The sequence below is a fragment of the Silene latifolia genome, chromosome 2 (assembly GCF_048544455.1).
Source record: "Silene latifolia isolate original U9 population chromosome 2, ASM4854445v1, whole genome shotgun sequence".
In the NCBI taxonomy this organism is placed as follows: Eukaryota; Viridiplantae; Streptophyta; class Magnoliopsida; order Caryophyllales; family Caryophyllaceae; genus Silene; species Silene latifolia.
The window spans coordinates 194,330,672-194,345,112 of record NC_133527.1 but is presented as its reverse complement, the minus strand read 5'-3'; the positions used below and the strand labels follow the sequence as shown (position 1 = coordinate 194,345,112).

Genomic DNA, 14,441 nt, shown 5'->3' with positions numbered 1-14,441 from the left:
TATACGCTCAGCATACATCGGAGCCCATACCACGGCATAGACTACGATGGGGGCAAATTGATGGGGCATATTCTCGCACCGACCAAGTCAACATATTGAGCAAGGTCAAGGATATCCACAACAAATCAACGACTTAGACAACTTAGCCGATGCGACCTATCGGCTGTCACACTGGGTCTCGGCCTGCAACCACCAAATGGGACACATATCCGCGTACTCATATCCAAGACCCTCGGCCGGCCTGCCATGGGTCCATCGGCCGAGGGTATAACGGTCTTTCCACCTGCTAGCCACTTGGCCACTTGGCCACTACGTGACAAAAGGTGAAAGCCTATAAATACTCCTCAACCTTCATTGAGGAAAGGATCCATAAATTAACCTAAGAATCACTATTCATCTGGTAATATCTTACTTATCTCTCTACAATATATCCTTAGCCAAGTAATAACAACTTATCCCACTAAGTTCACTGACTTGAGCGTCGGAGTGAGTACGCTTGGCACAAAGCCAAGCCCTCAGTTCGTTCATTGTTGCAGGAGAGGCCGAGAGGAACGATAGAGACGCGAGGAACCCAACTCAAGACATCATTCTACAAGCCACGGGTGGTAACAATACTTGCTCTGGAATTACACCCGGAACAGTATCTTTTACAAAGACCCACATTTGAACGATAAATACAATGCCTCTATTCCCCACTAATCTCATATTATTATTGTTTATATTACCGTGTTATTATGTTCAATCTCATAATTTCCATCCTATTTTATCGTCTGCAATGTTTCCAAATCAGTCTGTTTTATATAAGTAGTATTAATATAAAAAGAAAATTTGCATAGGACCCGTGATTTTTCACGGGTTCCAAAACTAGTTAGTAAATTTATACAGCAATAAATTTTATTGTATGTGATAAATTGAATAAATGAATAAAATTGATTATTTTAGTGCAATTTTGGTTGGAAGTCAAAAAATTGGATTCATCAATTTCAGTATTTCAATCTAACTCAAAGTTATGGAGCCTAACAATTGACCAAAGTAATGGACCGGAAGTTAATCGGCGCTTTTAAAAATGTAATTTTATTACAACATTACATAAAACGCATTATAATATTTAACGTGCTTATAAAATTAAAATACGGCAAACATTTATCATGACAAAGTAACAAGTTATCATGTAAATTATAATTTCGCTGATGAAAATATTATTTGTCATTTCCCGAATATCTTAACGGCTAAATAAATTATGGTAAATTCGTTAAACACCTATATGAAACAAGTAGGAACTCGATCCTAGTGCGAAAACCGAGAAAACGATGGATGAGCTGTTATACAATATACATATATAGTTTGCATAAAATCACTTATAATTGGAGATTTACCTAGTGCGAAACTGGTAAAAAAATAGCGATTGTGAGGACTTATGTCCAATAGAAGAATAGCAACGATGGATTATTCTCGACTACTATAGTATAGTTTTATTATTATCATCGTCTGTATGGTCCATTTTGCTACATAATCATAAACATTACTATTAACATGGATTATCAATACTCTAATGCAACTAATATACTAACGTGGCGTATATATAATAACGCCACGCTAGTGTATCATTAATACGCCAAACATATAAACTAATATTATTGTCAATAATCCATTAATCCCAACTAATTATTCATGTGTACTAGTATGTGTCACCATCATCATTGAAAAATCTAAACAGCTTGAATAATATATAAACCTCAAGATATTATCTTATTTAATTTCGATACAATGTGCCCATTTAGCTGGACTTAAACATGTAGGGCACTGGTAGTCTGGTACATAATAATAGTATTGTAAATTTGGGAGTTTTGGACGTACATATATACGAATAATGATTAAGAACGCAATTGCTTCGTATGTTACGAGTATATTCTTATGCTATATACTACGAATCACTTGTTTTGCAGTTAATATATTTCTCAAAATACGAAGTAACTTAATTTTACCGTTAAACTAAAAGCTAGAACTCTCAACGACGGACCCGGGATTTATAATCACGAAACAACATTTTCTATCAATGGAGACCTCAAATATTGAAATATATATAAAAAAACATAAGGAGCATCAACGATTGTCATCAATTCGTCACATAGAAATTAATTACTCATCATTAATTAAATGTAACTTGTAATAGTTACCATAAACTATTCCATACGTATTACATAAAGTATCTCCATTTGGTCTGGCTAGAGACCAAACCCTAAATAGAAGAAATAAAACCATTAAAACACGAAAAAAAATGAGCACCGAAAAAAAAAACACGAAAAAAAAATACAATAACGTACGTTGACCATATTAGCTGGCTTAGAGCAAATAAACTATTCAGCTAATTATGATTAAATTACTTAATCTTATGTTTAATTAAGTTTACATAAGTAAACTTCTAATGATGGCTGCTTGAGCACTATCACTGTCTATTGATGCCAATAGTCCTGATAATCGATCGCTTAAATCATCCATTTCTCTATGCAAATTCCTTATGTAATTGCATGTCTCCTGCAAAACCCTATTTGCTGACTGCCAATTCATGAAAAATAAAACTTCATTAGTTAATTAAATTATTCCGTAAATTATATTGTCGCCGCACAGTACAATGACATGATATATCTACATGCAGAATGCAGATACCAGCTAGTCCAGCTGGTGAATATATAAATGGTACGTTGAATAATAGTTACATGCATAGTCCGTATTATCAGTCAGGATATACATTACGACTACGAGTTATTTAGTTAGTTGTTAGAGTGTCATAAGTCATAAGATGATACTGAGGACGACTTGAAGGTATATTGTCGATCGATATGAACATTGTGTGACTTGTAAATTACTAAAAAAATTAAATGACAGTCGGCATTTTATTAGTTAGTTATGGAAAACAAGAAAATTTAAGACAAGATAAGGAGTTGAAACATAAAGAGCCCCACATCACAAGTAAGTTGTTATCTAGTTGCACTACAACATTGATCATCAATGTGTTGTCCTTTTAATATGGGCACTTATGTTAACTCTTAACTCGTGACTTATCTACCTTACTAGATGCAAGGCCACACAATGTGTATGATATACTTGTCCTCAATCTAATACCAATATTCCTTTACTTAATTCCGTCTCAATATTTACCTTTTTTATTCTTTGAGAGAGATACTGTGATCGAAGGGAAACAAATGATTCCTTAAAAAACATAGGCAAAACAAAGACGACCCTACTTGAAGAAGTTAAAATTGAGAAGTCAAATTTACTTGGTATTGTGTAAACTAGAGTCATTGCATGTGCATTAAAAAAAGTCTTATTTTTCCTGCCATGCATATAAAATAAAACTTTTATTTATTTAACGGAAAATCTTGTTCCGTCTGTTCCATCCATTTCACTACATTATTCAAATATCGCTCACATATTTGAATAATGTAGTGAAATGGACCGTGTGGAGGATAAAGTTGTAAATGTATAACATATATACCATATAATAAAAAATGTATAATGTATATAAATAATAGGAATACATAAGTAGTATATATACCTTGTCTGAATTTCTCCTACCATGCATCTCAGGAATAAGTTGTTGCAATTTGCAAACAAGGTCAGCAATTTGATCTTCATTAATAGCAGAGGAACCAGATTGCCTCGACCGCGATCGTCTGCTAGACATATTGGTTAGTCAGAGAATAATGTAAGAGTATATATATCTTGTGCAGGAGATGGGTAAACTATGATGAGGGTTTGAATGAGTATTTATAGTCGATATATCGGAAAAAAATGAATGATAATAATAATAATAGTGTTGATTGATTTAAGGTTAATAAAAACAATGCAATAATCTCGGAGACAAGCTATGGACAAAGGGCAGATGGGGGTAAGGGCAAGACAAGATGAAGAAGAGAGGGCCGGAATGTGGTTTTAGAAAGAAGGAGGTTAAGCAAATAGAGTGTGGTTTGTTGGAAGGGAAGAAGACAAAGTGCATGAGGGAATGTAGTGGGCTTGAGGGATGGCTATTAATACATATAACATGTATGAGAGAGGGTTATAAAATTAAGACTTAAATGAATTGAAAGTGAAGTGTATCGCTCTGAGCAGTTAGATCAACTGATAATGATTAATTTGAAAGTCGTGGGTCTTACGGCCTGTAGTCTAGGTAGCACCAAAACGGACACGGACACGGACACGACACGGACACGTGATACGGCATCCCATGAAATTTAGGACACGGGACACGCTAATTAAATTTAATAAAATATATATTTTATGGTTATAAATAACGTATGATTTTAGTTTTGTAATGTATTTGATATTAAATTTAAATATTTGAGGGTCTAATTTGACCTTGACTATAACTAATTGTCATTTCCCACCCAAACTCATCTTCTAATCAATCTCTTTTGACATTTTATTCCTTGTTCTAAACTATAACATGTTTAAGCGTGTGTCCGAGGAGTGTCGGGTGTCCAGGTGTCCGACACGATATCGGACACGGGACGGCTAGTTAGGAGGAGTGTCCGTGCAACCTAGCCTGTAGTTAGGTCTGAATTCCTGATGTTAACGGAGTACCTCCCTTTCATGAGTTTACAAGCTAATTAAGTTAGCTGATATCTACAAGAATTCCTGATGTTGTTGATGTTTATATTAAAAAGGATTGAGTTATGACGTTTTTGTGATATTGCATGTATGTGTAATCAGCTCGAATCTAGATTAAATCGGAATATTGGATAGCGGTGAAAAGAAGGCAACTTATAGAGAGGTAGAGAGGTGTCATACTCAATGTCCCTAACTTGGGGTTGTTGTTTAAATGGGTGAAGGCAAACAGGCTTGTTTAACAAGATTGTGGCCACAAGAGCGAATTTGATGTTGACGAGATTTGAACTCAGGTCATGAGTATTGATCCTTTGTGACTTTATCAGTTAAACTAGTTGATATCTACAATAATTCTTAGCACCGTGATGGTTATAATGTTTATATTAAGTGGGATTGAGTTATGACGCTTTTGTGATACTGCATGTGTAATCAGCTCGAATCTAGATTAAATCGGAATATTGGTAGCGGTGAAAAGAAGGCATTAGCTTATAGGGGCAAAGAGGTGTCCTACTCCATGTGTCCCTAAGTTGGGGATATTGTTGAAATGGGTGAAGGCAAATATGGTTGTTTCACAAGGTCGGGGCCTATTTGTGTCGAGTGTAGCATGCAAAGCCATGTTATGCTTACTATTTTGCATTCATGTCGCACCGATATATACACAAGGTAGGTCTCAGTATCTTAAGCATGCATGTATAGTTGTATACCATGGGTTTTGTAGGTATAACAGTTAATTTGGCTCCAAATTATTTGCATCGGATCCTAAGAATGTACTGTACTCCGAATTAACAATGCACAAATCCTCTTATGTGAAGTATACATTGCACAAGATCAATGGCGGAGATATGATTTCAAGTTAAGACCTAGCGAAAAAAATTTAATAGGAGCGAATAAGTAATGTCATAAGCAACATTTAAATTTTTTTTGAAAACTTAACTAAAAATTTAAAGTTTTCTTTTTTTCTAGCGAGGGTTACAGAAAGCGTTCTTGTTAGGCCTGCTTTTTTGGATCAAACCGATCTCGATCTGAATTGAATCAACTTATAGGATCTCGAATCGAATCGAATCAACTTATAGGATCTCGAATCAACTTATAGGATCTCGAATCGAATCGAACTTATAGAATCTGGATGAATCAACTTATAGGATCTCGAATCGAATCAACTAAACTTATAGGATCTGAACTGAACTTAAATTAAGTGAGGTATAGGATCTGAACTGAACTTATATGATCTGAACTGAATTGAACTGAACTGAACTTATAGGATCTGAACTAAACTGAACTTATAGAATCTGAATTGAACTTATAGGATATGAACTGAACTTATAAGATCTAAAGTGAACTTAAATTAAGTGACTTTAAGTCCAAAAGAACAGAACCTTAATTCCCTCGCTCCATGCACCATTGTACAGGATGTCAAGATGTATCTAAGAGTGGAGAAATAAGAAGGCTGAATGTTGACTTGACTTCTTCTAATAAAATCTTGGTGCCAAAGGTTTTATACGGCGATTATTTTTGTATAAAACATCTTTAGATAAGATTTTATATGAAAGGATCATCTTAATTTGTGTGTGAACACAATTCACAATAATATGGAAGCTGCGACCAAACGAAGTATACGGAGTACTATATTAGAAAATTATATTTACAACCCCTCTATTTTTTTTATGGTTATTGTTTGATTTTGAAAGTCAAACAATGTCAAGTGTAACTGTGTAACTAGTCACCTATATAAATTTCTCACAATTTGCATTATGTAGTATAATTAATAATTAATTTAATTGTTTTTTACCTCCTTTTATTATGGGGTAAGTTTAAAAAAAAAAAAAGGATTATACATCAGATGTATTACATTAGATTCCATATATATTTGAGTTTTTGTGTATTTTTTTCGAGCTTTATAAAGTTTAAAAGTTACATGTTAGTTTTTTGACGTTTAAACACAAATTTTTCTGAGCTTATATGTAATGTTTTTGAGTTATATTGTAATTTTTTTAGTTCTATATTGAAAAGAATAAACTCAAAAACTTTCTAATAAAACTCATAAGTTTTAAAACAAAACTCAAAAACTCTATCTTAATGCTCAAAAACTATACACCATCTAATGTAGTATATCAGATGTGTAATCCACTTACTGGTTTTCTAATTAGACAAATTTACCTATATCAAATATCGATCGTCCAAAAATCTATGAGATCCCACCAGAACCATATAGTACCGCTTATACGTGTTTCCATCATGCAGAAATATCTAAAAGAGGGGTGCTACCAACCTTCTCTTTCCGACCTTCTCTCCAACCTTCTCCCTTCGCCCTCTCACAACTAATTAAATTAATATATATCGGGTGAGGTTACAAGACAAGTAGAAGAAGCAAAATAAACGATATTTTAATCGGTTGTGAGAAGAGAAGGTTAAAAGGAGAAGGTAGATAGTAAAATCTAAAGGAGGGAGATTAGAATCTCATTCCTATTATCCATAATATCACCAACTCCCCGAACATTATACTAAGACGTTTTCAATATTTTAACTACACTAGAATATAATTATTTGATTTTTAAGGTTGCACTCAGACTTCGTTATTTCTTCAATTCAATTTTATCCCTCATAGCAAAGTTTGAGCTTCAGACCATTCCGCATACTTAGGATAAATACATCCTTTATCATCAGACTAAGACATTTTCGATGTACTATTACGGCTTTTTTTCAATAAGGAGAATGTTGCATGAGTATGATATGGATTATGGAGGGCATATCCAAATAGTAAAGGTCAAAGTATATATTAATAAAGGAGGTTGTGGGAGAGATATGATGCATCTTTTTCGCCGGCGAGATTCGTGGTTGAAGGGTCAGTTTATGTCTACATTTCTAGTTTTTTCTTCTCTATTTTTTAGTAGGGAGCAATAGTGCATGCATGCATGAGTAGTAGACTGCGAGAGCTAGCTAAGCTAGTTAATTAGCGGCCTTCATGGCTTCATGCACGCACTTTGTCGCTTCTTCATCCGATTCTACGTACGTGCTAAGTTTCCATATATTCTATGCTTATCTCATCCTTTTCTGTGGGCTTTATTTATTTCTTTTCATTATCTTACATTTTTCTAATCATGTTTTGTCCTTAATCAAGCTATAAACCTACTCAAACTGTTATCGACTTAGGCCGTGTTATTTTCAACTGAAAAAAACCGAATTAAACTGAACTGAATTAAAAGTTAATTTGTGAAGAGATTAGCTGAGTTGAACTTAACTTAACTAAAATGAGCTGAAATTAAGTAAAAAAGAACAAGGCTTATTTGTTGAAATGAGGACATTGAGGATGATTGGTCGCAGGTTTAAATTAACGTATGTACATACCCTTTCTTTATGTTATCATATTAAGCAACTTAATTATTTGGAAAAAATTAATTAACTAATATAAACCTATACCATACAAGTATTTGTGACTAATTTGGTCAAATAATACTAATGTAGAATGTGAAATTTGATAAACATTTGTAAATATAGTGATTATAGCTTTAGTGAGTAATAATATTCAGCATCATTCGTCAACACTTCATGGCTTCATGCACGCACTTTGTCGCTACTTAGTCTAAAAATTGGTTAAATTTTGACTCTTTCCTTTCATAAAAAGTACAGTATTTTCTTTATTCTTGGTTGAATGTTTTGCAACTAATGAACATCGTAGTGTCTCACAAGTAATCAAGCTTAGCAACATGTGCAAAACATGCATGCTTGAATTGTATCCATTGTGACTTGTATGTGCATTTTCAACACCCAAATATATACGAGTATGTAGTATTTGTACGTCGTCGTATATATTAAACCATGCTCTTATAATATTTTAGAAGCATATTATCAATTTATTTATACTATGACCTATACATTTAGTAATGCCCTATATATCTGATCTGATATTTTGATCAATAATCTTGAATCGATCTCAAGTGTGAGACTAAGTTAACTGATTTTTAGGTTAATTAATTAATAAGATGATCAAACACGTAAATCTATTTCATTTTACATGGTATATATATAATAAGTAAGCAAGTAAGTATATTATACTCCCTCCCATTCATCATAATCTTCCCATTTGGTTTTGGCACAATACTTTAGGAAAAGTATTAAAATATGAGTAAAAGAGTTGTGTGGGGTTGATGATAGGAGAGAGGGATGAATTATTAGTAGCTAAATAAAGAATTGTGGGGTCAAAACATAAAGAAAATTAATAAAATAGGAGTAAAAGAGTTGTGTATGGTTTGGTGATAGGAGAGAGGAATGAATAAAATAAGAGTAAAAGTTTCTAAAAATAAAAAGGGGAACATTAGTTAAATAATCCGTTTCGGGGGGAACATTAGTTGAATAATCCGTTTCGCGAAAGAGAGAACATTATAGTGACTGAGAGGGAGTACTAGGATTAATCACCTAAATCTATGGCCATCCATAAGTTAATGTACGTTGGGGGACCATAAAATATCCAAAGATATCCAAAATCAAGAGCAACCAATTAGACCTTAACTAGTAAATTGACATAAAAACGACCTTTCTTTTTCAAAATTTGTCCTATGCCTAAGATCGAACATGTTCAAGGCATTACGTTGTGATTTGCAGGAAAATCTTAGGAGAAGAAAGCACAAACAACGAGCAAGATACGAGAAGATGAGTTACATAGCCAATGGCCCAATAGAGTATAGCTAATCTTAGTTACATTGGCCCACACTATACTTTCTTCGTTTCTCGTGTAAGAATAGTCAATTTAATTTGGGTCACGTATGTCTAACCCAAATAATATGTAGAGTAGGTTTCATTAAGACCGTCTTCTTTTAAAATCAGAAAATGTCAAAAATAACCAATTATTTAAGCACAAAATAATAAAATCTTGAAGTTGTTACTTTTTAACAAAATAAAAAATGATGCTGATATTCTATCAGAAAATATTTTAATTTTATTGTAAAATGGTTATATTTGATCCGTCTTAAATTCAGATGAACTTTATATGAAATATTCTGTCTGAAATAAGAATTTGGCATTATGCTATAAACCGTCATATAGTACGACCACATAAAAAATGGACATTTTATAGTAAAATGTAATCTTTTCTTTTTATTATTATAAGGTGACCAATATTTTTAACATGAAATAATACAGTAACTATTTATATATCATAGAGTAGTATTCATCATACCATATAACGATGGATCGCACATAATAACTGCTAAATATCTAAATACCAGTGCATATTATTCACAAATTTTCATTTAAATCGGGTGTATACATAAGTTTAAAACCATTCAAGTATTATAAATAAGATAAAAACAAAACGTACGTGAGAGAAACGGTATACTATCACTATATCAGTAGTAAGACTAGTAACAGACTTACAGTATGAGTATATGACCTCATAAAAAGTTTTAATAAAGTCAATCTTTAATATTATCGTTGCCTCAACAAAGTTTGCAACTATTTTAAAAATGCAACTATATATGTACGTGCATGCTACTGCATTGAACAGACGATACGTAGTTACGTACTGCGAATATAACTGAATTACCGAGCTAAGCTATTTCCGTATTTTATTACTACTTGTTGGGATAATATTGACTTAAATAGTTAAATGACTGTATTATCTTATGGGTAGCCATAAATCCACGGATGGAATGTATTGCCCCACTGGATTTATAAGCATTCTGTCTAAAATATCTTTTTTTTCTATGCAATAAGTTCAGTTGGTGGGCCATATGTAAGGACAAACCATGGAAATGCATTTATAAATCCCGTGCTTCAGTACTTTTCACCCGCGAATACATAGCTACCCTATCTTATGGACTTGCGGTAATGGTAATTCTATTATGAGAAAAGTTGACATTATCGCGACATTACTCCGTTTATAAGATGTCAATTAGTTTAATTGATAAAGGTATAAAATGTGCTGTCCGTAGTTAGGTTGTTTAATGGTGCAAGCAAGTTATACCTGTGGGCCAACATATTTTAGCCGGACATGTCCCGCTCCTCCCCTTAGGTCAGGCAAGTGCTTTTTCCTTGGCCCAACCCGGTTCTCTACACACACAAAAAGGAATAAGGCCGGCATGGCACGCTATTCAGTGGGTTGAGCTCAGGCTAAAAGAAGTTGACACGTCACTGACCCTAACGCAGCTCGATCTCACTTTTGGGTCATTTATGGGCTACAAGCTTCCAATCCGGCCCGACCCGGCCTAAACATCCCTACTCATGACATATGTTCAAATCCGTCGGCACCAAAACCGCCCTTGTGGTTTCTTTTACACCAGAAGAACCTAAAATATCTTCCATGAACAATAAAAGCCTTCGTAAATAATTGAAACCAGTACATATCACGTGTATGCAATGTGTAACGAGCCACCAATCTCTAAAAATTGCGCGCGCAATCCGTTCATTTCGAGCCCTTAGATTTTATGTTTCTACTTATGTATTTTCGTTTCTGTTTTTATAGTTATGTAGTACTCCAAGATTACTTCATGCATGTCGAATCTTTGAGCTAGCTTTTTAGTTTAAGATACGTTTTTAGGCGTTTAGGAAACGTATCGATATTCTGCACTTTCAATGTTTCCTGCTACAAGACTTGTAATATCAAATTTCCCTCTTTGGGGAGTACTAGTCAATCAATCTGTTTTTCACCCAATTGTCTTCTTATTGCTTGTTGCTTGCATTATTATGAACGACTCTTGCCTTCATAACTTACTAACAAGTATGTGTGTGTCGGTCATTGATGATCGAGACTACGATCCCGACACACGTAAACCGAGATGGATTGCGAACGCTCTAGTGTTTGACAAACGATTTATTGTTATATATTAACATTATATAAACGTTATTGTTATGTTATATTATATAAATATAATAATTTTTTAGTTATTTTAAATTTGATTTTATTACATCAAATATTTGTTTTTACATAAAAAAATCTTATAATTTGTTAATAGTTATACGCAATGGGAAGTTGATACCAACTTGTATCGCAATGTCGATTGTGTCAGCTTGCCCTTTCAGAAGTGGAGAAAGAGTAAAGCGCCCATAATAAAGACATTGCACTAGTGCTTGACGCTCTCGCTAGCATTCTTGTTGTGAGTTTAGACAAACGTGCGCTCCACAACCCGACTCAAAGTTCGGACCGTGACACAATGCGTGGTATATAGAGGTTTTTTTAGTGTCTTATTTAACTTTATAAATTTGCATCTCATTAATATTTAATATTTCACTCCATTATATTTGATATGAAACAAAAACAATTGAAATGGAAACTAATTCAAGAGAATTAAGTTAAGTTGTGATTTTTCTAATGAATTTGGTTTATTGTCATGAAGCTAAAAATAAATATATGTCAAGTTATTCTCTACAGTAATAATTATTGCATTACTGAAAAATTTAGCAACTTATAGTTTATAGTTTAATGTCAATCTTTATTTTATTTTATTGATTAAAATCATTATGAATTTATTTAAGAAAATAGAGTTTGATTATAAGAATATATTCATCAAAAGATCAAAATGCAATGAAAGAAAGTTCTACTTATTACCTTGTTTAGCTAGATATTTTTTGTAGGGAAAATTAAAAGAGTTTTTATTATCTTAGTAGTAAAATGGGGTTGTATTAGATGAAAAATTGGGTCGAGCGTAACGGGCCAAGTTATAACCTGATTGGCTCGGCTAATTGTCCTCTTGAGACTCCATAAGGAACATATGAGGCTAGCCCAGTTACCCATCAAATTTTATTATTGGGTCGATTGTCTATGTTTTTACCTTCTTTATAGAAACTATACATTTTTGCATGGTCTATATATATGGACTAGGTAGTATCTCGCGTTTCGCGCGGCCTGTTTTAAAAGATTTTTAATAAAATTGAAGAAAAATAATATAATTCATATATGACCTTTAATATATTTACTTATAAATTATTTTTTCTCAAATTTAATTTTCTTAGGTTTAACTTCAATGTTTTAAAATGAAAAACATATAATTTTAATTAAAACTAATAAGTGATAATTGATTATGCATGATTAACGTTTTATAAATAAATTTGTGACTGGTCAAATATCATATTAATTAAAATAAAATTTATTCAAATAATGCAACAATCAACATTAAGTTCTCAAATTATATCATTTCACATTACATTATGTTCCAAATCAATTAATATTTGCTCAAAATGTTATGAATATAATTTTATGTGTTTATTAATTTTTTATGTATAATGTGTGATATTTATGTATCAAACATATAAGGTCCAAACTCAGTTTATTCAAATATTTTAATTGTGCCTTGCATGTGTTATGTGTCATACATATATATAAGAATTTTACACTTTTTCTTATTTTTAAACAATTATATATAATGATGTTTGAGAGTTTATATTTAAATAAAATAGGTTTCAAATATTATTTTTTGAGGTTTAAATTCAAAGTATTTAAAATATAACATATAAAATATTTAACTAAAAGTAATATTTATCTAGTCATAATCACGCAATATTTTATAGTTGACGTATACATATTTAATTGAAAATATTAAAGAAAAATGTAACGTGTTTCTACTTTTTTCATGTCGTTTATAATACTATATTGAAGTACTTAATAATCATTACTTTTGTTTTTATTATTTAAATGTACCCGCGTTCACTGTATACATACATACTCATACACATACACATACTCGTTTTCACTCTATTTAAACCTATAAAAACCTAATATGTATTCAATTTCTCGCAATATAATTTTTTTTCATTCTCACACTATAAAAACTTATTTCTTATTAGTTTTCTTTAAGTTCCGTTTTTAATAAATACAATGAATCTTCCAAATATTTTTTTCTTAATGGCCTGGATTTGATAGTCTAAGTTTTATGACTTTCACAAAATGTATAATAGTACGTAAACGTAAAATATTGTGATATGCTCAGTTTAATCATCTCTACATATCAAACTATTTCAATAAACATAATGAAAATTATACTTAATTGAAAGCATTTATCGCAATGAACGTAATTATTTACATTTTAAAAAATTTATCAAAATAATCAATACATATATATAAAGCAGAAACTTTTCGAGCGATATTAGAGAGCCCAACTTTTTAAGCAATCCTAACAATAGTAGATTTCGAAACAAATTTACTAAAATTATCCCAATACAAGTAGATTTCTTAATATTTAAAACAAAATTTAATAAAATTATCCTAATATAAGTAGATCAAATATATTTTAGTAAAATTATCCTAATATAAGTAGTTACAATTATCAAACAGATAACAGACAATTATAATAGGCCAAGTTATCATTTTTATTTTTCTCACAATTATGGTCTCATACATTTGTAGTTTGTAATCCCGCATCAAAATTTAAGAAGCTGATGGATAAATAATGAATTTATTTGATAAAAGTGTTATGGTAAGGAATAAACTACGGTTACTTCATCAAAATATAATCACAAAATAATTATTGGAGTGTGTATATAAATCATAAATGCCTCGATACACATGCATTCAAGTAATGAGAGAGGAATGACTTTTTAATAATTATTAAAAAAAACAAAAGAAACACGAAATGAGGAGGAAATAAAATGCAATTAGTAGATTATACAACTGGTTGTATGTAGTTTATGTACAACCTTTTTAATGTTGTCGAGTTTTGTTATAAAGTTGTCGAGCTTTACTAACAAAATTGTCGAGTTACAATACAAAGTTATTGAGCTTAAGAGGAATAATTATTAAACTTAATAACTTTTTAAATTAGCTCAATAACTTATAAAATAGCTCGATAACTTTGTGTAAAGAACTCAACAACTTTAAGGTGGTTGTACAATGCTAATATACAACTGGT

At 31.8% G+C, this 14,441-nt stretch overlaps 1 protein-coding gene across 1 annotated transcript; it reads right to left on the bottom strand.

Annotated features, from left to right (window-relative positions):
• Positions 1-2,360: 2,360 nt before the first annotated feature.
• On the bottom strand, positions 2,361-3,808 carry LOC141644163 (transcription factor PRE6-like). The gene is made up of 2 exons (XM_074453635.1): positions 3,557-3,808; positions 2,361-2,556 (listed from the first exon to the last, which is right to left on the bottom strand). Exons 1-2 carry the CDS (start codon positions 3,683-3,685, stop codon positions 2,407-2,409), a joined length of 279 nt encoding a protein of 92 aa, XP_074309736.1. The 5' UTR covers positions 3,686-3,808; the 3' UTR covers positions 2,361-2,406.
• Between the last annotated feature and the right edge of the window lie 10,633 nt (positions 3,809-14,441).

Excerpts from the sequence above, each read along its gene's own strand:
- LOC141644163 (XM_074453635.1), bottom strand. The coding sequence starts at position 3,685 with ATGTCTAGCAGACGATCGCGGTCGAGGCAATCTGGTTCCTCTGCTATT. Across the intron at positions 2,557-3,556 it reads GTAGGAGAAATTCAGACAAG|TCAGCAAATAGGGTTTTGCA; the intron begins GTATATATACTA and ends ATGAATTGGCAG.